At 34.3% G+C, this 27,175-nt stretch overlaps 1 protein-coding gene across 1 annotated transcript in view; it reads left to right on the top strand.

Moving 5' to 3' along the window:
- The first annotated feature begins 287 nt into the window (after nucleotides 1-287).
- The window catches only part of LOC123312318 (protein Wnt-6), a 42,393-nt gene continuing 15,505 nt past the window's right edge, over nucleotides 288-27,175 (top strand). Inside the window, exons 1-2 of the mRNA XM_044896684.1 lie at nucleotides 288-534; nucleotides 25,609-25,829. Of these exons, the coding sequence (XP_044752619.1) occupies nucleotides 473-534; nucleotides 25,609-25,829 (283 nt within the window). The 5' untranslated portion in view covers nucleotides 288-472. The remainder of the gene's footprint in view (nucleotides 535-25,608; nucleotides 25,830-27,175) is intronic.

The following is a 27,175-nucleotide window of genomic DNA, read 5'->3' as shown; positions in this document are numbered from 1 at the left end:
ACTGATGATCAGTGAGAAAATACTTCTTGTAGGTAGTATCCATAACCAGATTGAATTCAGTCTTAATCCTTAGACTCCTCAGGACGAAAAGTTTAATAAGATTTCTGCTTGTTTAACAAAATATCATCGAAGAAATTTATGAATTTCATGAAAATAAGTTGGTGATTCTTCCTCTGCACTCTATCTACTATTCATTTAGTATATTCGTTTCAACTTCAGATTCGTGAACATCCATCTCGATCCCATTAATTGATAATTTAATGATCAACCTACCGCAATGGGGAAATACTTCGAGATCTATTCCTGCTTCCTTCGGGAACCCCGTCCACCTGGCGAACCACCACAGTTGCGCAAGCGTATTCCTCTCGAACCCGTCGCACCAGCTTACTCCTCGATGCCGCTCAGCCACCGACGGTGCCAGCATCCTCTGCGGCCAGTCATGGGGCTCGCTTAAGTGAGTGAGTGCTCTGTCATGCACGTAGTGCTCGTGTCCGTATGCCTGCTGCTCGTCACCCCCATCTCGATGTCCTGGTGGTGAGTCCAAATATACACTTGTTGCACCTCTGAAAATATCGTTTCTCAAGATATTGGTGACATTGACATATATTCGAATATTGTTCAAAAACAATTCTTCATCGTATTTGTGCGCTGTCGAATGTTTGTTGTATTGATATCAACGAAAAGTGCATATTTTGGGCCAAATACGACAAAGAATTCTCCTGATACTACTTCTCTTCATTCTATTTCTTCTTCTCATCCTCAAAACAGACACTGAACTTCACAGACCATTGAACTTCTGATTATGACCAAATCTTACAGAATATTACGTCCGTAAAATTGTTCCAATTTCACTTGAAAAAGATTACAGATCTTTTTATTCCCATTTCGATATTATTGACTGTCCTTCATTAAAGTGGTATAGGAAACTTAAAAATCGATCAGTGCAGAAGTAGCAGATAGATTATGTTAAAAATTTGCTTCTCCATAAGAATTGGGAAATCATAGTTTTCATTTAGAACAATTTATGTGATTTTGTTTCTACTATTAAGGTTGAAATAACATCCCAAATGAAAGATATTGGCCCACTATTAGTCAGAATTTTCCTCATTTATTCGCTTTCAATTTCGTATTGATCTCATCAAAGCTCAATGATTTTCGATATATTCGAAAAACTTCATCGGAGTGCTCCATATTCTTTCGAACCTTTTTTCTTACAAATTGCATTTAAAAAGATGATCCGCACTCGTCATATTCAGGTTAGAATCAAGGTAGATTGCTGCTTGAAATTTAATGTTATACCTAGGAATTGTATTCGTTGAGTTAGGTGATTTATCCTTACACGTGGCGCAACTTAACTATAAATGTCGAACAATTCAATATTCAACTGGTCATAGAATGTGTTGCTTTAGATTATTTGGACACAGGACATCAGCACTTTTTTATAAGTATCCATCTCACAAACGTGTCAGTGTTATTCGAATTAAGACGGAATACAGAGAAAATACAAGATAACAGTGATAGAAAAATTGGATAGTTTTGGCCGAACCTATTCCCAACTGAAATGAATTAAATTACGAACTTTTGTGAACAAATTGGAGGTGAAAAATGAAAATGAAACAGACTAGCGGTTATTTCAATGCGTGTAGTAATGACTTCCACTTGAATGAATCCGTTTTTGATTGAAACTATTAAGCGATTTTTTAAATTATTAGAATCCGGGGTCAGCCGGTATTACTGCCCGTTCCTTTGTCTGTCTGTGAGCAATTTATATCAGCCCCGGGCAAGGTATTTTTTGTCGTTTGAAAATTTTTATACCCTATTTATAAGCCGCTGAAATTAATGCTTTTAATTTCGATCTGGCTAAGCCATCTTGTTTCGTTCCGAACTGATGGTTCTGGAGCTCTTGCTGTATGTTGATTAATCCATAGAATTTTACATTGTTTTTTTTCTGTGGTGTTAAAACAATCTCGTAATACGTAAACATTAGTAGTTATTTTCCAAATGTTGATGAATTAGAAAGTGGGACTTATTGTTTGAATAGCAATATTAAACTAATGTGTGTTAGTATGAAACTTAATGCAACTATAGTCTACCCGTTTTCTGTCAAGATTAGTAGCGGTGGTTTGGAAGTCTTGAACTCATTATTTTAGTAAGATGTCAAAATATTTGTGAAACAAAAAATTCATCTCAAGACATTTGAGCGCTTTTAAAATTCTTATTTTTGCCTGAGGATATTTGTATTTCAGTTGTAACAATATGCTGAAGTTAGTTTGTTTCTATGATTTTGAGAAAAAGTAGCGAATATGAATCATCAATAAATCTGTTTCGTAAATAAGTTTTTCGTTGTACTTATGTAATACTTATGAAGACTTCTCATCTCGTAGAGAAATATTGAAATTCATGTAAAGCCTAGTGATATCGAAAGTATCCTAATATAAATCGAAGTAGCTATGTTAATATCTAATTTTCCTCAAATATCAGTAAATTTTTTCTCATATGAACTGCGTTGAGGTTAAGCTTGGGTGAAACGAACTTCTCTTCTCACCTCTCTATGTTGTGATTGTGTTATAGATAATGGAGAGATGGTATGTAAGAATAAACAAACTATTAAAGATAAGAACCTCACTGGAGGCTTAAGACAATGACATTGGTTACCACTATATGGTCCTAAGTGTTGTAAATAATTAACTTCCGCCTGTAACTTCACATCGAATCCACATTGAAGGTTCATAAGGTTTAAGTTTCGAATAGAAAATACTCGATTAGTAAATTATTGGGAGATAGGTATTAGGTATAAAATTTTTGTGGACGCTTTTTCATTAATTCAATATAAAATAATACTTCAAACATCCATTAACGAGACAAAATATAGAAATATTTTTAGCAGTAGGATTATTTTTTGAGTCTATGTCTGAAGACTTTTCGTTAGCTTATTGAAAAACAATTGAAACATCCGCTACAGATTACTTATTTGAGTCGTTTATAAAAAACGTTCATTTTTGAAAAAAAGTAGCACGATTTTTAAATATTCCATAAGTTTCAAATTCAATAACCTAAATTGATAATTAACCTATAGGTACCTATAGGTGAAAATGAAATCGAAAACCTGAAATAAACATGAAATCACAAACATTTATTTTGTATTGTCTTTATGATCATACATTATAAATAGGATTCACGAAAAATTTATGATCTCTGACGGAAATTGCCAAAGAATCGGGTCATATGTGTGAGGCATGTCTGCCATCTTTGATCCATCTAGTATTTAAAGCCAGATAATTCAAAATCTGCTTCCCAAATTTCGTTTTCAATCAATTCTGTAACTCCCGAAAAGAAATAGTTACCTATTTCTAGTTCCCAGTTAGAATATTGACATTTTCTTGTTGTTTCAATAATGAAGATGATAATTCATTCATTTTGTTTTGAGTCACTACAAAAGGGAAAAACAAAACTCAGAGTCATAATACGGTTTTGAGTAGTATATCTGAGTAGGTATCTAAATGAATTGAATACTTGGTTGTTGAAGATTTTGGCGTTTTTCATTAGGTGTAGGTAAGTCAAGGGAGAGAGCAGATGTATTGACAGATCGAGATCGACAATACGAAAACAAAATGGAATTGGTTTTTGCTATGTGAATAAGAAAATTATGGGTCAGACACCGCTCTTATGTTTTATGCACTTTTAAACTCTGTTATCAAGCAATAATTGAACTCTTGAAGTACGTTCATTGGTTTATTTTATATAGTAAACCGTGTAAGGATTAAAGATATGTTCGATAATGGAAAAACCACCGTATTCCATCCGTGTTAATTTAAAAAAGTAGCAAACCAATCCTATTGAAAATCCGTTAAGGAGTATTGAAACGAAGATCCCTTAAAAATTCTGTGGACGTCATTTGTAGATAATAAATATGTCTCAAAAAACACTATGTATCGCGGAAATCATCCATCAGATGGCGCTCAATTTCTTCACGAACCTTCGAAATTCTAATACACTGTCAAAAACCAGTTTTCAATGTGATACCTATCAGTTGAAATTTTGTTAAAATAAAAATTTGTTTCTGGAGCTAAGCAACTTCCAGATGAGTTCAGTACCTGACAGCTCTGGTTCTGAATTTGAACAAACGTTCAAAAGTTCTAGACTCCACCTCAGTGCTAATGCATTTCTCATTAATTTCATATCCATTTTCACCAACGTTACAATTTAATACTCCGTTAAAATTTCAATCCTGTATTATCCCCGTTCAAACATTTTAAAAGTTGAGTTTAATGGAGCCTTAAATCTTAATGAAACAGTTGTTATTCGAGAAAAGGTCTGATGTTTAGACGTTCTTGGTTCTTATATCATTCATTTATAATGAAACCGTTTTTCTCAATTCTTGTATTTATAACTATTCTTCACAGACAAAATATACAATTTGTATTATCACATAGGTATGAGATAATGAGTAACCAGAGTTCATTAGCGTATTCGGATGGGTAGATACCAATAGAGATATGTAATTAATGTACGATTAGGAGGAACAAAAAATTTGATGGAGATGATTGCAACTGATATTTCGAACGAATGATCTTTTTGAAAAATGATGATTTCAAGATTCCTGTAACTCGATTCTTACTGCAGATATTCATTCATTCATAATCTCAAATGAATTCATATTCAACCAGTAGCGTGAATTTATGGGATTATTATACTATGGACATAAATTATTCTTGGTATAACTTATATACACCACAGCGAGTTTTCATTCTTAACGAATTATGAATAATGAGATCTTTTATAATTCGACTTGTAATTGCAATAAACTATCGGCGAGACACTGCTCGATACGCTTTAATTTACGATTTTGAGTTTGAACAAAATGTTGAAATGCGTCTGAATGAAAGAAGAGTAGATAATACAGGGAAGAGAGTCAGTAAAAAATAACGTATATTGTGCAAGAAAAATTTTGCAGTTTTCGGTTAACTGGAAGTTTAAATGAAAAAAGAACGGTCAGAAATTGTCTCCATGACATTTGATTTTGAAAACCAGTCGAGTCTGCATAATTGATTTTTTTCTTGGGAACGTTCTTTACCTTATTACTTTCGATACTAATATTCGATTGATTTTTCGATAGCACATTTGAATTAGCTCTTCAAAAATATTTCGAAGATCGCACAGTACCGATAATAAATTTTGTTCTTTCAATTCTGCTTTGAGGCTCAGAAAAAAAATTTGAGTTTTGTTTTCGGTTGGCCACTTTTTTAATGCTGAAACTATTGAATTAACAGAATGTCCTCAAGTCTCGGAAATTAATATACAATGACAAAAGTAAATAAACAATTGAAAATAACAAAAAATTAATTTTGGGGAGGTAAAATGCAAAAAGACATGTGACTTCTCAGAGTCAATTCAAAATACTCACATGAAAATCTTAAATATGAATTCATAAAAGGAAATGTTAAAGAAAGCATATTATTGGTCCAAAAATAATTTTTTCCCATTCAGGATGTAAACTGGTGCAATAAAATCAATATATCGACAGGAATCCAATCTGTCTCTGAACTTATTGTTGGTAACAAAACAAAACAAAAATAATCACTGAAATAGATCCTCATACGGTCCTACGATCATTTGTGATCTGATTATAGCAACAAAATTTTTTTATCAGTAGTACCACAAAGAGTTGAATGAGGAGAACCTTTCATTACAACCGAAAATTATAAATTGATTTTTCGGATTCATTTTTTTTTTTGAGGAAAATGAAGCGAAATTATTCCTAGGTTTGATAAAAACAAGATTTAGGTTGATCGATGTGGTGATATCACGCTTGTTAAATTTTAAAAGTCAACGATGAATGAACTTAAGAAAGAATTAAATGATTTTACTAACATAAGCTGTTAAAGCACGACACGTGTTTCGCTATCAGAGCAGCATCTTCAGGTGGGTGAAGGTAAACTGGTTATGTATCGGCCATTACTCTCTTTTTTAAGGATTATATTTGGTAAACAGTAAACAGTCAATGCTTTCGAAGTAAAACAAAAATATTTTCAGATACGGTGGGGGAAGAACATTCTCCGAATCAAACACCGCCAAAGGATTTGACGTATTTGAAAATGTTATAACATCAAATCACTTTTGTAAAGGCACATCTGTAACGAGCATGTGAAGTATACAAATAATCTAACGAAATACACTCGTGTCTTCTACTTATTGTACGTGCTTTGAAGTGAATATATTCCGTTTATTTGTTCTATTCCGAACATCTCGGTCTATTGTTTCATAGGGTTGGAACATAAATAATGTATCACACATCAATGCAACACTTGACCAGATATATATATATATGACAGAATTAAAAATCTTCCAAACATATGGATTCAGATTGAAGAAATGGGCCCTCCAAAAAGATCACCCTTTCATATTAAAGTACAGATTGAATTATCGCAAAAGTACTAGTACGGATTGGACTTTTTTCTTATTCTTATTGCAAGATGGACGAATAAGAATAATTTTAAACTGAGCGAATTTGCAATACCTTTATGTGTTTATTAGAGGTATCGGACGCATAATATGTGGCTACTCATTATTTATGTAATACTCGTTATCTCATTGAGAAACTCTCATTAGATGCTCTAACGAGATGTTATTCTAATAAAAGGTGCTTCATAGGATGTCATAAAAATGTCTCTTACTGAAATAACTCTCGTAAAGCGTATGATAAATGCGCTTTAATGAGGAAGAAATATCTGTCAGATACTATGGGAAGACATAGGTACATATATGGTTCTATCAGAATTCAATCGTATTAGTGGATAACAATAAAAGCGTATTCACCTAACCTGAAGCTACAGAAACAAATTAAAAGAGATCAAGGATGTGATGCTTAGATATTCGACAATATTATTTTTTTTATTTATGACAAATTTCATCGTTCTGTCGAAACTCTCCATTTGCTTTTTTCAGTATTCGAACTATAATTCAATATTTTTACAACATTTTCTAGCATTTCTGGGAATGCACTTCTCTAAAACATCTTGAAAAAAAAATTGTAAAGCCCGTTTTGTAACAGCCGAAAATTCTCTGGAGTCTTTTGTCGACAGGATATAGAACAAAAACGCTGCCCATACGATCAGTGAGATCAGCTAATCAAGTATTAGTTCATTGAGTTCAGTTTATCGAATCGAACAATACGCACTACTACTTTGTATTGTAATATTGTGATGAAGCGAGAAAAAGCATCCTAAATATGAAGGCCCCATTTTTGAGGAAAAATAACATCTTAATAGTTAACAACCTCGGTAACAAAATAAAGCATTTGAATTCGTATTAAGGGCTTCTTAGTCCCATTTTCCTTTGAACATGTTTTTAGTAGAACATCATTTTGAAATTCACAATATTACAATCATAATATAACTATGTATAACGGCAAATAATGGTATATGAAATAATTCTTTCCTTTATGGGACAAACTTTTTGATAGAATTCTTGGTGATATTTAATTTTTTTACCTGCAAGTTTCCCTGTGAAATTCAATAAATTATCGAATGAAAAGTATTAATATCTCCAACAGAACAAAAGGAGCAAAACACCTATTCGAACAATAACACAAACGTGGACACGATTACACTCCAACATATTCCAAGCTTGTATTTCACCCTACCTTGTGATCCTAGATATGTAAGAAAAAAATAGAGAGCATAACGGTAATGCAGCCTTAAAATTTACTCGTATTATAAAAAGAGATTTCAGTTTCGAAAAAGAATCACAAAAGATTCGAAAATTTGTCAATTCAATTACATGGTCAGTCTTTGACTCGCACAAATATTTTAACAGTAGGTTCTTGAGGTCAAGAGAAACACTTTGACCTTTACCATTTTTCCGAATCGGCTCGGTTTAAGATGTACAGGCTGTAGAAAAACTATAAAAAAAATTATTTCAAAAACGGTTTTATCGAATGAAATGAATTTCGGTATATTGTTGTTTATTTGATTAATCTTTTTCGAACACAAGGTATCACCCACGTTTTCCAGGTTTCTCATTATGACCATTACGCACAATAATAATACCAAAAATTCTAAGAACTCAACTCTTGAAACTACACTGCCCAAAAAAATTAACGCACATTCTGAAAATCTCAATTTTAATGAAAGTTATCTCTACATTGACTTTATAACTTATTTTTTATGTTCTCTTCGGAAGGTTTTGAACGAAACAAGACACATTAAATGGAAGAAAAATTCAGGATTTCACCGAATCTTATGTGAAAGAAGAGAAATGAACAATTTTCAAAATACTGAAATGCTGATAAGTGATTTAATACTTTGTATTTCCACCCCTTGCGTTATACAGCTCGGCAACGACGGTTCATACTCAAAATGAGTGATCTTAAAATGTTCTGATCTAATCCTTCCCAGAGAAGTTGGATACCTAAGTCATTAAGAGTAGCTGGATGATTTTCTGAACTTCTCAGCCTTCTATTGAGGTTGTCCCAAACCTGCTCAATCGGATTGAGATCTGGACTTCTTGCTGGCCATTCCATTCGAGAGACTTCAACCTCTTCAAGGTACTCCTGAACGATGCGCGCACGATGGGGTCTGGCATTATCGTCCATAAAAATGAAATTTTCACCAATGTATGGGGCAAATAGCACTACATGCTCTTCAAGAATGTTCCTTATATACTTATCAGCATTCATAGCTCCATTATCAACGACCACTAGGTCTGTGCGAGCAGTCAAAGATATTCCACCCCATACCATAATCGATCCTCCCCCGAAACCAGTAGTATTCAGGAAATTGCACTGAGCATATCTTTCATGTGGACGTCTGTATACAAGGGAACGTCGATCACAATGGTAGAGGCAGAATCTAGACTCATCTGTGAAGAGAACTCTTTTCCAATCGGCCTCTTCCCAATGGATATGCTCTCTCGCAAAATCCAAACGCGCCCTTCGATGGGCTGGGGTAAGAGCTGGGCCTCTTGCCGTGACACGAGGCTTAAGGCCTCGTGTCGCGATTTCTTATTGTCTGAGTGCCAATTTACACCTCATGAGTTTGCTCAAGCTGAATTTGAAGGAGGCGAGCGGTTGCAAACCGTTGTTTCAACGAAGAAACTCTCAAGTAACGTTCTTGAATGGCAAATGGCAGTTGTTACCCGTGGTCTACCCTGTCCTGGTCTTCGGACACTCATACCTGTCTCCCTGAATCTCTGCAACATTCTGGACACACTTGTATGGAAACTCCAAACCTTTCTGCAATTCTTGTGTATGTCCACCCTTCTTCTCGCAAAACTACCGCTTGGGCACATTCCTCTGCTTGGGTCAAATTGCGTGTTTCGCGTTGCATAGCGATCGATTGTAGAAAATCAAACGAAAGAAAAACTATTGATCACTAAAATTGATCGAGAACAACTGATTTTAGAATGGATCCAATACATTCAAAATCTGATAATATCATCTTTTTTTATTCGTGCTGGGAAAAAACATCTGTATTGAAGAAATATGTGGATAACATATGCATGCATAATTCTGATAAAAATAATTATCATTGAGAACACCTTCAGTTGTAGAATGAATTTGAGATTTCCATAATGTGCGTTAATTTTTTTGAGCAGTGTAGCTATCTAATGAATATTTGAACGTTTTGTAAAATAAAAATACCGACTCGTACGAGTACTTTTTCGTATAATGTGCTATTTTCGAGTGTATTAAATTCGAAAATTGGGTACTTTGACCGAATGCAACTCTGTTAAAAAAATCCATAGATTTAGCCTGTTATTCTGAAAGTAATTTCGTTTTTCCAGGAGTGGCACAGCTCATTATACAAACTCAAAATGGCTATATCTTCTTATCACTGCCGAATCGGAAAAAAATGGTATAGGACATAAGTGTTTCTTTTGACCTCAAGAATCTTCTGTTAAAATATTTGTACGAGTCAAAGACTTAACCTGTAGCTGTCCAACTTCCTGCAGAACTCTCTCAGCAACAAGTATTAATATTCAAGTATAAAACATATAACATACAAATTAATTCATCCCGAAAGCAAACTGACACCGATGTATATCAAAAGCCTTACATGCGATATATCGGTAAAATCCCTCTAATGGAAACCTCAACTGCTGCTCTATAAAATCAGGTACTGTACGTATATAACCGTCCGACGAATGTATCTTCCCCATAAGGATTTAAACGTTATCGAGCTCGTCCAACATAATTATTTCTGCCAGAACCCGACTACAACCATTTATATAAATCACATCTCGACCATTCGACCTAATGAGATTACCTCAATAAGAGCAACGACGAAAAAAGCATCGATAATCACATCGACACATTCGATATGTGTTATTTTCAATCAGCTGCGATAGTAGTGCAAAAAACGTATCGCGGATTCCTTTGCACTAATTGACGGAACAGCTTGTGCAATTATATGACGACCTTCACTTGATTTTTCATTAAGATCGAGAAATTAATCCGGACTACTTCGCTAATTGGACGATGTTGCTCGGTGTGTCTTAAATAATTTGATCACTTGTTAAGTAACAGATGTTGGCAAGGAATTTCATTGATGTTTGGCACTCGGCTGATTTGAATTCGCGTGATATCGGAAATTGATGTACGAATCAGCTTCGGGAGAATTGATAGTAGGCATAATTCCAATGAAAATTCTGACGAAGTTTAACCTACTAACTTAATGGATACCTTGTAAAAGGCATAGACATAGAGACATGGACTGTGCATTTCCTTTCTATCTGTGCATGAAATACGGTCAAAAAAACTGACAGAGAGAATTTTGATTGGTCCGCACTAACCTCTATGTCAACAGAAAAGAGGCAGGAATTGGCCCGACGATCATTTCTGTCTTTCAATAAAATAGAAAATTTCATGCTGATATTGCTCAGTCCAGTTTCTATGTCTATGGTACAAGGTATCCCAAATTGTTGATTTTGTATATATCTCTTACTTCTAGACTAGTTAGGTGAAAACATTTAAAGGAGTTCAACATTTGTTGAAGATATAACCAAATTTAGATATTTTGTAGATTTCGAAAATGTGCCATAATTATTTGTATTCTCGGAAATATCTCGATACGATGAAAACTTTCTACATGTACGTTTCTTCTGGGATTACGACACTATACTCATTTTTTTCTGATGACATCTACTAAGGGTGGAAAAAATAACTATTCTATTTTATTTTCTATTCTGCTTTTTTTTAATCTCATGTTTTACAAAAAAAAATAGCTTTTCAAAAATATTTATTTTTCCATATAATACAAAATAAAAATTCTATTGGAATTTCAAATTTTTTTAGGGAATTTTATGAAACCATTGACCACAAAATTCACTCCCAATAAATCTCTATATCTATAACACTAATCGAAACTTTCCGTTCATAGAATTTCATTTATTAGCATTAACATTATCAATAAAATCATGTAATTCATGTTACATTCTAGTTGAATAAATATCAAGCAGAGTTTCCTGAGTTCCTTTCTGAATCAGCCCTATTTATGACTGGAGTCTTGAGAATTTTATTTATAACATATCCCCGTACAAAAAATCCAGAGTATTGACGTCTGGTAATATTGCTGGCTATGCAATTTGACCCTGCGTTCCCATCTACTGGTTCCCGGATGAACTATCCAAATTTAAAAGTAATAATATATGGAAACCAATCCAGAAAGGTGGCTAAAAGTAATGTACCTTTTTGTGTGATTCCATAACGTTCTGTTATGAGAGTTGTCTGTATATCTGGCAATGCTTCTTTTTGGAAATAATCTAGAATCATGAATTTATCTCATTGACCTTTACTATTATAATGTTTTGAATTATTCAAGGTTCACTTCATTCATAGAAAAATAATTATTTCACTTTCGAGGTGATTTTGCCTTTTACAAGAGATGAAAAAAATGGATATAGTGAAGCATTTTCAACGTCTGTAGAAAGTTTTTATAATTTTTAGATATTTTCGAGAATAAAGAAGTTATGGCACATTTTTGAAATCGACACAATATCAAAATTTGGTTATACCTTCAAGACAAAAGAAAATATCGTTAAACGGTTTCCACTAATGGACTTTTCACGAAAATCGAGCTCCTCTCAACGTTATCACCTATCTAGTCTAGAAGTACCAGAAACAGCCGAAATCAAGCAATTTGGGATACCGTGTACAAAGTGGGTAAAATAGCTGATACCTGAACTACAACTTTTTAACCCAACGAGATAGAAGAAAATGAATGTGCCATTCATGTCGTCTTTTTTCGAGAAACTAATAATGCCATCAACTGCATTCCTCTTTCTTCTTTTGTTTTTGAGTTATAGGCCAAAATTCAAATTTCTTATGAAATCAGCAGTTCAAAATGACTAAGAAGGAAGATGATATGAAATGTCAAAATTATATTTATAATAGATAGATAGAAATTCAGTTTTTCTTGTGATTTCTGGTTACACAATAATCAACAAATTCAAAATGGCTCTTTTCCCTTATTTCAAGTTTTTCTATGATAACTCTGAAAATTTCCTGGGTTTATCTAGGGAAACTGCCCTCTTTTTCTAAGTAGCATCGACTGAAATAATAGAAAATATAGATTAAAATTCGAGAATCTTCAGTATTCATTGATTTATCCAACTTGATGATATCTTGATCAATAGCCTGTACATTTAAGGTCTAAATAGCAAATAGTGTTATAACACTACTACTATTGAATAAACTCCTCAGTAAAAATATTGAATTTTCTTCTTGAGAATCTCAATAACTCATAAACCGTTGAGTTTTTGCCCAAAGTGTACACCAAAGAGCACAAAGGTGCACTGTTGAAATTGACATATATAATCAGCTATCTATAAGGTTGCAGGGATATACCTGCTCTATGTAGGTACCATTTGGAATAAGACAGAAGTAGGTTGTTTTCGGTATAACCGAAAGTTGCAGAGATTTGTTGAGGTTTTAAAGAGAAAGTACATTTGCAACATACCAATTTTCAGCACAAAATTATTATACGTTCGCCATAAACGTCTAATAGATCATCTCGGTGAATCATCCTGTATATTCAACTAAGGTTGCTACATTTTCGTATATTTCAGGAACAAAAACAGTTAAGAATATTTTTGTTAGTGGCTTTAAAAGTTTCATAAAAAAGTGATATAAGCGAAAACCGCATGTCTCTATCTTCAATAATAGCTGAGATACAGTGCAGTCTCAACCAAAATGGGACACAGTGTACATTGTAAAAATAATCGAAATATTCAAGGCAACTCATTTGAGCTAAAAAATTGATTTTTGGCGGAAACGATTCAATAAAATTACATTTATCATAGACTGTTGCAAAGAGACTTCCAAGACCTTTCAAATAAAGTATCACTCAACCCCTCTCCAGTATTCAATTTTGAGGGGATGAAGCACCCCTGCTTAGGGGGTTGCTCGTTCAAGCCTCAAATATACGTCAAAATATGTCCCTTCAACAAAATCATTCGAAGTGTTTCGGGAAATGTTTCCAATCAATATGGGATAAGAAATATACGGGGTGGCTCGTCTGAGCTGTATTAAGTGAATATTTTTTGCTCGACCAGATAAACATTTGAAAGATTCGATTCATCTGCCAATCAACAAATAACGTACACGTTAGGGCGCATGCTCAACATGAACTTTCGTCTTCTTTCGTCTCAAACACCATGGCTTATGAAGCTATTCGATTGCGCCGTCTCATCTTCGGCAGCATTTATCCTCGAATCACCTCATTATGTTCTTGAACTCAAGTTGGTTTCTCTCGGTGATAACATACCTGAAAAAACTAAGTATATATTTCGTCTCTTGGAGAGGAAATGTAAAAGGGTTATTGAATATTATGATGATTTGGTTGAATCATCAAATGAATCTTCGAAAATTCAACCTTAAGAAAAATCAACACTATCCAGTGATAGGTCATAGTAATTAATTCAGTCCAAAAATAGAACTATATTCTCATTATACTTCCCCTCCAGTCTACCGCATTAAATTCGAAGTTTTTTTATCAGTTTGTCCTTCGGAATATTGAACCGCATTTCAGAACTCCCACGAACTAGATTGGTCACGGTAAACAAAATCAGTGTACGGTCAGTACTGGTACTGTAATCAAGGAGCGACCAATGGGTACCCGGTATGGTTCCTCCCGCGCACCGCTATTGGACAAACAAGAAGATATTAATACCTTTACACCTTGATTTCAATGACCCCCGCAAGAAGGCAACCGACCAGCCACGGATGGCTATGTTTGTTTATTCAAATGGGCATATGACAACGTCCACGTAGGTTCATGGACTATGGTGGACGGAAGTCTAGACTCCAGAGTAGTCGAACTGCTCTACAGGTTCATTTCATATGATGTATTATGCTGGTTATCCTTCTTGTTGCTTTTATTGTTAACATTCGTTATAATTAGATATCTACCTCCATTCCATTCACTTAAAAGCTCTCGGTGGGCTATGAAATAATTTTCTGAAGTTTCTGTAACTAGAACGGAGTAAGCTTGGTACTTACGAAATGTCGTTGATGTCAAAACTACGTTGCCACAACCTATATTAATTAATACTACAAAAATGATAAAAGTGATTGAGAAAGAGAGAAGACAGACGAAGTATTAGGGAGTGCTGTTTAAAATAATTGAGGGTCGCTCATTCAAATAGTAACCCTGATATTCTAAAATCTGCAATATGTAACCGCATCGAACATATTCAATGTAAGTAAATTTATATTATGTTTCATCTGAATCTAAACGACTCATATTTTACCTGAATATTTTCACATTCAGAAAGATTGCGAATGAAGAGGATGCCAAAGAATTTCCTTCTATTGGGAGACCCGAAAAGGTGGTCGCATTTGAAGACAAAGGATCAATAGATATACGAGGATGTATGATATCTAGTTCGCCTAGACCAGTTCCATGCATAAAAAAATATTGCTTTACCATAGCAACGAACAATAACTCATTAGAAGTGTCAGTGTGATGTTTGAGGTCAAAAAAGTAAACCAGAGTTTCGAAATAAATTGAAAGAATGAAGATGTCCACCGAAATTGTGCAAATCGAAAAATTGGAGTATCGAGCCAAGATATGCTTAATATCCTTGGTGATCAATGTTCTTCATATGCGACCGTGAAAAATTGCACTGCAAGCTTCAAAAGAGGTAAATTTTCCATTGAAGATGATGAACGATCGGGAAGGCCAGTTTCTGTGTCAGTTCCCAAAAATGTCGATTTCATGTCAATTTGGACATCAGAAAAATTGCTGGATCCCCAAATGTTTGAATGTTGACCAAAAGCGTGCAAGGGTAGAAGCATCGCGTTCGATCTGTGTTCGATTTGAAAACGATGTAGACCTCTTAAACCGAATTGTTACTACGTAGGAGACTTGGGTACAGAAACAAAGCAACAATCGATGGAATGTCGACACTCTGGTTCTCCAAGACCTAAGAAGTTTCGTGTCCAAAAATCTGCAGGAAAAGTTCTTGCTTCAGTTTTTTCGGATTGCCATGGAGTAATCAGGATTGATTTTTTGGATAAGGGTAGAACGATAACCGGAGATTACTATTCGACATGACTGACCACTATACGGGAAAAAATTTAAGAGAAAAGACGCGGCAAGCTAGCCAAAGGTGTTTTGTCTTTGCAGGACGAGGCCCCGGCACACAAATCTCATGTTGCCATGCATGAAATTCGTGATTTAGGGTTTGAATTACTAGAGCATAACCCTTATTCACCAGATTTGGCTCCATCCGACTACCATCTCTTTCCTCAACTGAAAAAAAGTTTAAAAGTTCGTAAATTTTCTTCCAACGAGGAGGTAATAAGAGCTGTGGAGGTTTGTTTTGCAGAGCAAGAAGAAACATTTTTTTTGAAAGGTCTAGAGACGTTGCAGGTTCGCTGTAATAAATGTATCCAATTAAGAGGAAAATATGTTGAATAATAAAATATTTTGACTTTGAAATTTTGTTTGGTTCTATAGTAGGCATATTATTATATTAGAACATCAAAAAATAAACAGGAAATTCCTTCAACTACTTTGATTTCTATCAATGCAAGATGAGTTTTGTTGCGAAATTCAACATTCTTGTAAGTACCCAACTTGAGAACAATATTGCTGTGAAAAATGCTCCAAGTTGTTTTTTTTTCCTTGTTTTGCTAGGCCTTGGCCTAGGGTGGCCAGATATTAGAGGCGGCCAATCGTGACAAAAACAGAGTGAGTGGAAGTTCAACATTCTACACGGCCAACCTAGGGCAGCCAAAACTGCAAATCTGCCACTGCACTTGACATAATGAATCAATGATGTATGAGAAAAACAGAGTCTTTTGAATAGTTTACAGGACTATTAATAACTACATATTGGGAAATTGCCTAAGGAATAATAATTGGAATCAAAATATGACAATGGAGACAAGTAGGATTCAATGCAATACCTATTTTTGTCGAAAAAGATCAAAGTTGATTTTTTTTTCGCCGACCTCACATACCTATATGAAAGTAAGAAGTAACCCTTTTTTTCCGCATCTAGGTGTCCGCAATGGGGAATTGTTCTCAATTTGAGTTATCGCAGCATATGCAAGTTTAAACTGAATAATTATGAGTTTCATTCATGAATTTTTCAAATGCACCGAGGAAACTATTCAAAATCATTCTTCAAATATGAGGTTTTAAAATTAAAATCATTTCATGCGTATTTGAGTTGATGTTGGCAACTTGTGCAATAGAAAATAAACTCTTTAAATTTTAAATATCCATTTTTCTTTTTCTTTTTTAAGTAAGGGAAACGATTGAAATGGTTATTCCAAAATATGACGTTTCAAAGATATTTCAATTTCGTCAGAGTATTCCCTGAGCTCCGGTGAAGTGGTACTGTTATACATATCGCTATCACCATCCATTCTTGATTATACTGAACACTAATATTCAGACCATGTACATAATTCACTCTTAAATTCTAGCCGATTTCGTAAAGAATTAATTTGACAAAATCAAATGACAGTTATTGTCATAGGCACTTATCAAATTCTCTATTCACAAAATTCATACGACCGCTACTACGAACAGTGGGACAAAAAGTAAATCAGTACGAAAAGTGAATCAGGACGAAAAGTACTCGCATTCAAAAATACTAAACTTTTCGTTCGGAAATTAGTATGTAAAATGTCATTTTTTGTTCAGGTCGACGAAAAATACTTTTCCTCCGTGCTCACTGCTCGTGATTTTCTTGTTAAACTTCAAAACTGACGAACCATAAAGTTCTTCTAAGCGTAAAATATCGAAGAACGTCAGAAACTCAATAACTACCTCAATTCCTGATGGGCTTCACTCAGTGAGACGAGGAACTTCTCTTTCAATTTTTCCAAACGGAATCGGACGATCTCTCATCGCGTTTATTTAGACTGCCCCGACTATTTATGCTGTCTGTCATTCAGATTTTCATGAAACGAGCTTATTTCGGAAATGGAGCTCTACCTGAACTTGATTGATATTGTTGAACGATTGACCGACTGGATATTCTACAGATTGCCATCAACGTGAAACAACTAGCCTATTTGCATTCATGTTAATGGTAATGTCAGGTGATAAGATGTTTCGACACAATTCTCACATTTAATTTTATGACGCTTGATTTTTCACCTAAGGAACGGCCTTCAAATTTGGATTCCTCAATCTGGTGTGGACTTGGTAGCAGATTTGCATATATTTGCAATCATGGAAACTATTTGGTAGCAGAACTGAAGTAGTCGTAAATAAAACCAAATCGAAACTGTAATGATAAGAAGCAAAATTTATTTATTATATTACAAAATGGTTTTTCGAGGTGAATTCTTACAATTCAACAAAATCATACCACGATCTTCGATGAAATATATTGTGTTGGAAATTTTGAACAAACTGTGTTAGGAAATTTAAACAACTTTCGCGACTTTGGCAGAGTTATTATCTCCACAGGAGGGCACACAGTCGCAACTAGCACTAAGAAGTTACAAGTCTGTTCGAATTTTTTTTTTTTTTTCCCTTCTTCTTTTTGTAGATTTATTCCCGGTAACGGGATACAGCAATGAATGAATGAATGAATACGGATCTGAGAGTCTGCCTTAAAAGCAGATCGCGTTGAAGTAAATGAATTATCAGTTCGCAGTCCTGGTATAATTATGTTACGGCTAAAACTTATAGTTAGGGAGCCCACAATGCTTAATCGGGATTTACTAGAGCATCGTGGAGACCTAGTGGATTTTGAAGATTAGATGGTGGAGGGAAAAAAGTTCTATGATGTATGCACTTTCAGCGGTGGGAAAAGCGTCTGCAGGTTCTCGAAGATATAAAAAAATCGTCAGGTGTACATACTCCAGCGTATTATATTAAGATACTGTTTATGCCCTACGTGTCGCTGATTATCACTATATGTTAATATGACAGTTTGCGTGGTGGGGCTGGCCGTACGGAAGAGTTGAAAATGTTTAAAAAAAATTTTTTCGAGCGTATCAGATATTTAGAGGATATGTTAATTGGACCCAAAGGAAGCTACTTTTCAAGAGACTGAGAATTCGGACGTGAGGCAAGGTCACAGCGGTTCTTTGAGAATGCAAGAAAAAATCATTACTCGTTACGTGTTGGCTCATTAATCTGACAATGATCAGAAGGGGTTCTCTCAATCAGACAGTTTGAAGATGATAACAATGCATTTTTTCTGAATATCTTCCTTACTGTACCTCTAATCGTTTTTGTATTCATTATAAAAGTTGTAGACAATAAAATTCTATACAACTTTTGTCTGAAGCAATTTTTCATACTCTTAACCGTTTTCGAGCTACAGAGTGATGAGCGCGAGGTTCTTAGACATATGTAGGTATATGCGAAACGGCAAGGTCAATTGAAATCCAAGTCTAATGTACATTCATCGCTATATATCTCAAAAACGTTTGAACTTAGGAAAGATTGCTTCCAACGAAATTTGTAGAAAATGTTATGCTCTACAACTTTTATATTGAGTGCAAAAACAGATTGAAGCCCAAGGGAGGAGATAATTCAAAAAAACTGATTTTTGTGACCTTTATGTTCAATTTTTATTGTTTCGGCTTGCTGAAACTGTCAGATTATATTTTTTCCATTTTTATTTAATCATAATAGGTAAGCTTCAAAATAAGAAAAAATCCACCGTGCTCGAGAATTTACACGTGACGTTTTTTTTTTGCAACTTTGGCGCCCTCCCACACATTTTCGACACGCTTAAATTGTCAGATTAAGAAAATATATAGTTTTCAACATGTTATTAACCACATATATGTATCTTAGCCTGAAACACTCGAAAATATAAAACGAATAAAACGATCGTTTTTTTTTTCTACTATTCTGAGAGGCTGTCCTTGACAATTCCTCCTATATACAGGTCTAATTTTTGGTAGAGGTACTCTATACGGTCCAAGGTATCTCCCCTTGTATTAATCTGACACGCTCGAGTAAAGCTTGAATTTCTCCCTTGGGCTCCCCAACTATTAGGATTTGCCGACTAAACTTAGGTATATTTCGGATGTATGCTTATGTTAGCTTCTTTTGTCTTAAGCAGCCTGAACCAAAGTTCAGGACTTTCTAAAAATGTAGAGATAATGAAAAAAGGGCAAAAGTATTTGCAATGCTTTACGGACGGTAATTTTTTTCGGAAATTAAGGAATTTATAGAAAAATAGTAATTTAAATAAATATAAAAATAATGAAACTATCAATACAATGCATTTTTCTCAGGAAGTTTACACCTTCTCAGTAACAAAGATATTAAGCAGTTGAGAATTAGCATACAAGGACAGAATAAACGGAATTAAACTTTTGTTTCTACATTTTTATCCGTTTCGTTTCAGATAAAGTCTGAAGACTGAAGATTAAATTCCCTGATGCAAATAAGCATTTAATCGAAGTTTAGCCGCTCTAAGCTCTCCTAGCTAACTCCTATCTTAAGCAGTAACATATAATGATATAGTACACTCAATAGGACAGTTAACATGACTTTTCAACTGTTGTCCTTCATCTTGAATGAAAGAAATCGAGGAATTTGGAATAATCCCCCAAAGACAAAAAAAGATCCAAAGCAGGATTAGCAGAAATAGGAGCCTGAATCTGGAATATTTTGAGGAACAATTTGAACCCTTTCTTACTAAGAGGTCGGCACGGAATCCTGAAGGACAAATTTTAGCGTCTGATCACGATTCCAATTCCGAAAACGAGGATTTCTTTGTTCTGTTGTCTCATGACTTCATTGAACTGATCAGAGTGCACAGAATACCTATATTGTATAGGCATATTAACTCCAAGATAATTCTCCCAGATGTCCCAGATGAGAGCCCATTTTAATATGACATCTATAGTCTAGTCTATTTATCGATAAAGCCACATTCACAATCAATGGGGTTAATAATTTTCATAATACTGGCTGAAGTCTTTTCATTTATCATAAATGAAACGTTGGAGAAAATGAATTTTTTGAATCATTTGTCATTTAAAAAACTTGCTGTATTATAAGAGGGAGAATTGAGCACGTTATTGTTCACTGGTATATTTCCTTAAGTTACTTTACGCTGGCGGAATCATTTCCTAGATTGGCCCAAGTTTTCAATGCGTTCGAGAATCAATAACTCCTTATTGTAGCTGGTTGTCACTTGTACCTATGACATAAAATAAGTACTTATCATTAGAGATGTAAATCATGTATTTCATTTCTGTTTTTTTTTTCAATTATGTACTTTTCCCATTAATGTTGTACAGTATTGAGTAATCTTTAGATAGGTACAAGATACATGAAAGAGCTGTAGATACACTAATGGTCACATCTGATGGCAGTCATGTTTTGAATTCACACTTCACACCAAAAAAACCCAAAGCGTTAATTAATTCGTTTAACGTATATCCGTTAGTTAATAGCTGTTGAAATAAGGCATTAGTGCTTGGATGTTTGTTCGACGCGACATATCGAAAAATATCACACATTTCCAGTCCGTATAAGGTTAGATTCTCACGATGCCAGGTGTTTCCTGTTCTAGAAAATATTTTACACAAGGATTAACTCGAAAACTTGTAGATATATTATATGCGTCCATATGGAATAGGTGTTCTAGGTTTTTCGTTATATTACTATTCATTTATATTTCTCGTTAATCCGATGATTAAGAACTATGCGGTTGAAATGCGAAAATGTATGTACGCCTAATAATTTTAAACTTCATCAGACACTACAATTAGTAGAGTTCAAAAAGAACATTGTAATCTTTTGCCAATGAATCTCAAGCAAATAGGGACAGCCGATGAATGAACATGAAATGTTTCGAAGAAATAAGACAGATAATTCCTCCCAACCTATTAGCTAATATTGATGTTCGAGGGTACTACTTTCATCATGACCACCTCTATATTTTTCGGTTGTTGTTCACCAACATCTACATAAATGATGAACAAACGGTTTCAGATAGGAAGAGAAGGTCCTATTCCTTGGCCACCAACATCCCCTGATTCGAATCCTGTTGTATATTTCATTTGGAGACGACTGAAAGAATTTAAAGAAAAAACATTAACTGTTCCAATATCATAAGGAATGATTCAGTAACAATCAAGAAGGCAGTCGAAAATTTAATGAGATACCAGAAATAAATATGTAATCGAATGTTTCAGGTAGTACGTTATAGTTCTATAACGATTTCAACATCCCAAATTATCTTCTTAGTTATCAAAAGGCTAAGGAAAATTACTGTTCAATTTTGTGTATTGAGATTGCCCAAAAAAATTCATTGAAAGTTCAGTGAATTCTCTAGTTCTGAACTACATAATTCGTTCTCAATAAGCCGCCAAACATAGTGTCCCGACTACAAATTCAATGTGGGAAATTTTTATAAGCCGGTCCTGGACACAGCACGAAATTATGAAAATACTAAGATGTCTAGAGGTGACACTTTCTCCACTGAAATTCATCATCTAATTAAAAATCCTGTAATAATGTGAGGGAAAATCTTTTGGGCAGTTTTCCTCCTTGAATATTAAGATTTGAATATTCCTACTAAAATATTGAACAAACTTTTTTACAAAAGACAATATTAACCAGAATTATTAGATCCGCAGATGGATTTTCTGAAATATGTTGATTCTTGAAAGTGCTGCAAGACAATATTCTCTGAAAATTTTAAATTATTCGAGATAAACGTTCAAAGGTTAGACCGATCAAAGTTTTTTGTGAAAACCTTCATGAAGCTCACCCTGTATAGTGCCCGCACCGATATTATATTTACGTCTTTATGTGCACAGACTCCACTACAGTAGCAGGACTACTGCATAAAATATATACATGTATTATGTACCGGGTGATTATTTATATTTTACTCAATAGCTATCTCAGTTGGAATTGGTCTTATAAGAACGTTTGAATGGGCAAATATGAAGTATTTCTTATGGGCATTCAGAATGCAATACTAGAAAATGCGAAAAAGTATCGTAAACCTAAAATTTGTATGTATACTTGCATTTTTAAAAGGCACACCCTGTATTTTATTTTGCTAATCGGTAGAGCCCTTTCTTCTGATTTCAAATATATATACTTTATTGGGGTTGTCTAAGGTAGACGATAACGCCAGACGATAGAAAGGAGGCACAATAAAACAATTAAATCGTTTTGCTTGACATTGACAATTCTTTTTATTCGTAATTCAAGAGTTGATATAGTAGAAAAGATATATTCTGAGGTAAAAAAGTTGATATATATTATGTCAGTTATTTTATAAAAACCAAGAAAATCTAACGTTTGGCGAGTCATGGCCGCCGTGAGTAGGGGCGACTTACTTTCATTATGAATGAGAAGAAATGTCAATGTCAAACAAAATATTTATTAGTTTCATTATCCATGATGTGTGGCCTTAGATTTAGATAAAAAATTCTATATTTTGCGAAAACTGCCAAAGACATCCTCAATAAAGCAATTATATATTTGAAATCAAGAGAAAAAGCTCTACGGATGAGGAAAATACAGGGTGATTCATTCAAAAAATATCAGTTTTTATAATATTTTTGGTTAACAATGTTTTTTTGCATTCCCTGGTACTGAATTCTCAAAGCCCATAAAAATACTTCATATTGAATCATTCAACCGTGGCTATATATGAATTCAAATTAGAAGTACTAAAACCGTCTATAAGTCTATACAATCGTCACTCGCAGATTTATGTTATGTAGTTTAGTGACGGAAATATTTAATTTTTCACTACGTTAGTATGGAAGTAAGTATCTTTTCATCGTCAGTTGCGAAATATTTCACGTCTTGTGACTGGTTGCGAAAAGTTTCAAAACGTCAATGAGTTTTAAAATGTGTCACTTTATATGTCAAAATTAAAGAAAACTCATTCCGTAGTTCTAATATCCTTGAATTGATTGGCTATAATTCCCTATTCAAGGTTTACTTGTCACGCGTTTTTTCTTAAATTCGTTTAATTCTCTTGACATTGGACATGTATACATCCTTTCAGATGCAACACTCTGTATGAGTCGCTATATAACCGTAGTTCTCACATGAATTTAGGGATTGTTTTGAATTGTAATCCATCCATTTGATTGGGTCTCATCATTCTGTCATACTCTTATATAGATAGCAATTAAGCCGTTTCTTTTAAACTTCTTTTTGCTCAACCCCATTATGAGTTGAAGCTTCAGAAAGTAATTTATAAAACTAAAAATTAATTACTAGAGCTGCAGCTTGTATTAATTATGCAAAGCAAGTCCTTGAATTTGAGACCTATCTGACCTTCAGAATTTCTTGCACTTCTCACATCTTCGATTCGCGCTACTTCTGTCCCGAAAATACCAGCTTTATAGTAAGGCGACTCCTTGAAACGAATGAACGGATAAGTGCTTCTAAATCCGGATCTAATGAGCCCATTAACTAATCTGTAGCGGATCGACATAAACCTGCATGTTTATAAACAAAATGTCGACCCGATCCTGGACAATTTCTTTCGCGCCATCACCTCACCCAGACTCAAATAAACTGTAGTCACTGGTCATAAACTAGACCTGACTATATTTCTAGGATGATTTGGCACTCAGGTGTGAATACGCAGATACAGTTTCACGAATTAATCTCACATATAAATGAACTTCTTTCCAGGAAATATTGAAATTTCTGGACGGCTATTTTTGGATATCGATTCAATATCCGGATAGTGAACAGGTAGAATTATAAAATATCATATCCTACTCTTTTCTGCTGAGCAGCAGGAACAAATTAATTTTGAACTCATTCTACACATCAACTGGTTCAATAATAATATACAATGCGTACTACGAAATCGTTCAGGAGATATAGTAGAATCCAAAACATATGCCAATTTTTCAGGATAGTTACATCGTCAATAAATGAGTGATTTAGTTCCCAGGTTGAGGGTCAGGTTGTTGGAACAAAAACCACTTCCCAAACTATCGCCGACATGTTTTGATTTTATCATAAAATCTTCTTCAGAGCTCTTAAATGAATTACAGAACTTTAATCACTGATATACAGGGTGTTCCTAAATTGGAGGTACAAAGAAAAGAGGAGATTCCTTGAGAAATTTTAAGAAAAAAGGTCTCATTAACATGGGACAGCAAACGATTCGTTTTGCAGATACAGGGTGTTAACATCACTTAAATCTTTTTGTTCAATCAGTAGTCATTATGAAGACATAATTTTCAATGGAACATTCCGTAGAGACGACCTACTATTCATATTCATTCTCCTATTTTTCTATTTCTGCAAGTTTAGTTTGGTATTCATTCGGATTTCTCAAAGATTAATCACTCTTCTGGGAAAAATCAGAGACTTTATGAAAAGATGCATTACTTCCAATTTAGCGATGTTTATAATTGATATGAATTGATGTTGATTTCTTAATTGTTGTAACGAAGTTCTTCCTGCTGCTTAATTGTTATTCGTTGAAAAATGGATTGAGTTTCAACATTAGGTTCGAAGAAAATGAAAGATGTTGTTTTTGTGTTTCCTAGTATTTTTTGTATTATGAGTGACATTTTTGAGGTACAAATCAATTAATCTTCTAAAATTCCCCATTTACGAGATTCAAAATGTTATTCCTCGAAGACAAGTTCAAATGACACCATGAAAATTATTCTATTGGATATTATTCATACATAAAATGTTCATTGTGAGGTTTAGTTAGCAACACAAATTTCATTCTTAACCCTCAAATCGATTGAACTGGCAAACTGGGATGACATTTTTTTAATAGCAGTCAGTTTTCTTCTTAAGCCTCTTCTATTCTTTCAATTGTTGTGGAGGGAATTTCTGGACAGTGATATATAAGGAACGGTTATACTTGGACGAGTATCATTTATTAATTTTTTGTCCACTTTCAAATATTTCTGAGTGCCATTCACTATAATTAATCTAAAAAAGACAAAGTAGTATGTCAGATCTCCCAAATGAGTTTTCATTCTTGGGTTAGTCTATATAGTTGATAACATGAAAGATTTATTATACCAGAAAACAAACTGAAGCCACATTTCGATTGAAAAAAATTGTTTCTTTGTCTCATTGAAGGATTTATGGAGAATTTCAATTCCCAGAAATATATCTAATGTTCTTCCAAGAATTACATACTCTATTTTTGCAGGGCCGCTGGAAGCCAGTTGGTTATGGATCCATATCAAATTTGTAAGAAGACGAGGCGCTTGAAAGGAAAGCTGGCGGATATTTGTAACAATAAGCCAGGTTTATTGAAACAAATAGCGGTTGGAATAGGTTTGGGACAGAGTGAATGTCAGTATCAATTTAGGTTTAGGAGGTGGAATTGCACGTCGGCCAGAAAGAGTATAAAAAAAGTTCTCATGTCAGGTAAGTGTATATATTTTTATTCACGTAATTACTCAGCGTTAAGTTTTCGTCAATAAATGATTCAGGTGGAGATTACAGGGTATATTAGCTAAATAAAGGGGTTAACCTCGGAATGAAAGATAATAAGCTGTATATTGGTACAAACCTTTGTTTTGGCGTCCTTGATATTGTCTCAAAACTCACAAATGCTATCGTGTCCGCGTCTTAAGATATTGTAGGTCAAATGTCAGAAAAATGTTTTTTCGCGAATATCTCGGTTCCTATTTCATAAATGAGATTTGTCTTCATTATGAAAGTTATGGAATATAAAATTGTCTACAACTTTTGTTCGAACATTTTTTCCATACGATCAACCGTTTATGGGGTAGAGCGCGAAGAGTGCACTGCGTACAGTCATATATGACTGATGTCATCATAGAAGATATTGATTTGCTCGTTATTTTAATTGGACGTTCTCAAACACATCAACAAGAAATTTTCCTAAAAAAAGTTGGCAAAGGCAATGTCAAGACACAAATATATTCTTCTAAAAGTTTTGATCAATACCTTCGTACTAAAAAACACTTTTTATTTTTACACGCATTCAGTGGCTGTGACACGACTTCTGCGCTTTTTAAAAAAGGAAAAAAGACCGTTACTAGAGCCTAGAGCATTGGAAAAAATTCCCAATTTGGATAACTGGTAGAAGAAGTATTTCAACAAGAAAACTGCCCCGTGCAAACATTATTCGAAACTGGAGTGCGCATCTTGTTGGCACTATATAATGCTCCAAAATCTGAGGACAACAGAGATTATTTCCGCTACACGCAATTCATCAGATTAACGAAACGAAATAAACCTGTACATGTGTCAACATTTCCACCAACAACTGTAGCAGCTCATCAACATATAAATTGTGTGTACTACCAGATTCAAACTTGGTTAGGGAAAAACTTAGAACCTCAAGAATGGGGCTGGATGCTTGAGAATGAAATCCTGGAGCTCATAAGAACTTTATTATCTCTAGCACCAGCCGAACTTCTGAACATAATTTTTTGCAATTGCCAAAATGGTTGTTGTTCCCGCTGTGGATGCGGAAAATCAGGACTACAATGTTCTTTAGTTTGTGGCCAGTGCAATGGATAAGCTTGCCTCAACACTCCAACATGTACAAGTAATCCCGATGAAAGCACATACGATCCTGATATTCTGGAACGTTTGGAGATGAATCTGACCGATAATTAGAATATAATGTTCAATAATTATACTTTTTCAGTGAATAATTGACTTCATGCAACGTACTGAAAACCGTATCTCCTGCTTCACCTTGCATTAGCCCATATATGACTGTACTCTGCGCACTCTTC

Source organism: Coccinella septempunctata, chromosome 4 (assembly GCF_907165205.1).
Source record: "Coccinella septempunctata chromosome 4, icCocSept1.1, whole genome shotgun sequence".
Classification (NCBI taxonomy): domain Eukaryota; kingdom Metazoa; phylum Arthropoda; class Insecta; order Coleoptera; family Coccinellidae; genus Coccinella; species Coccinella septempunctata.
Note: the sequence above shows the minus strand (reverse complement) of the source record. Positions and strands in the feature narration are given on the sequence as shown.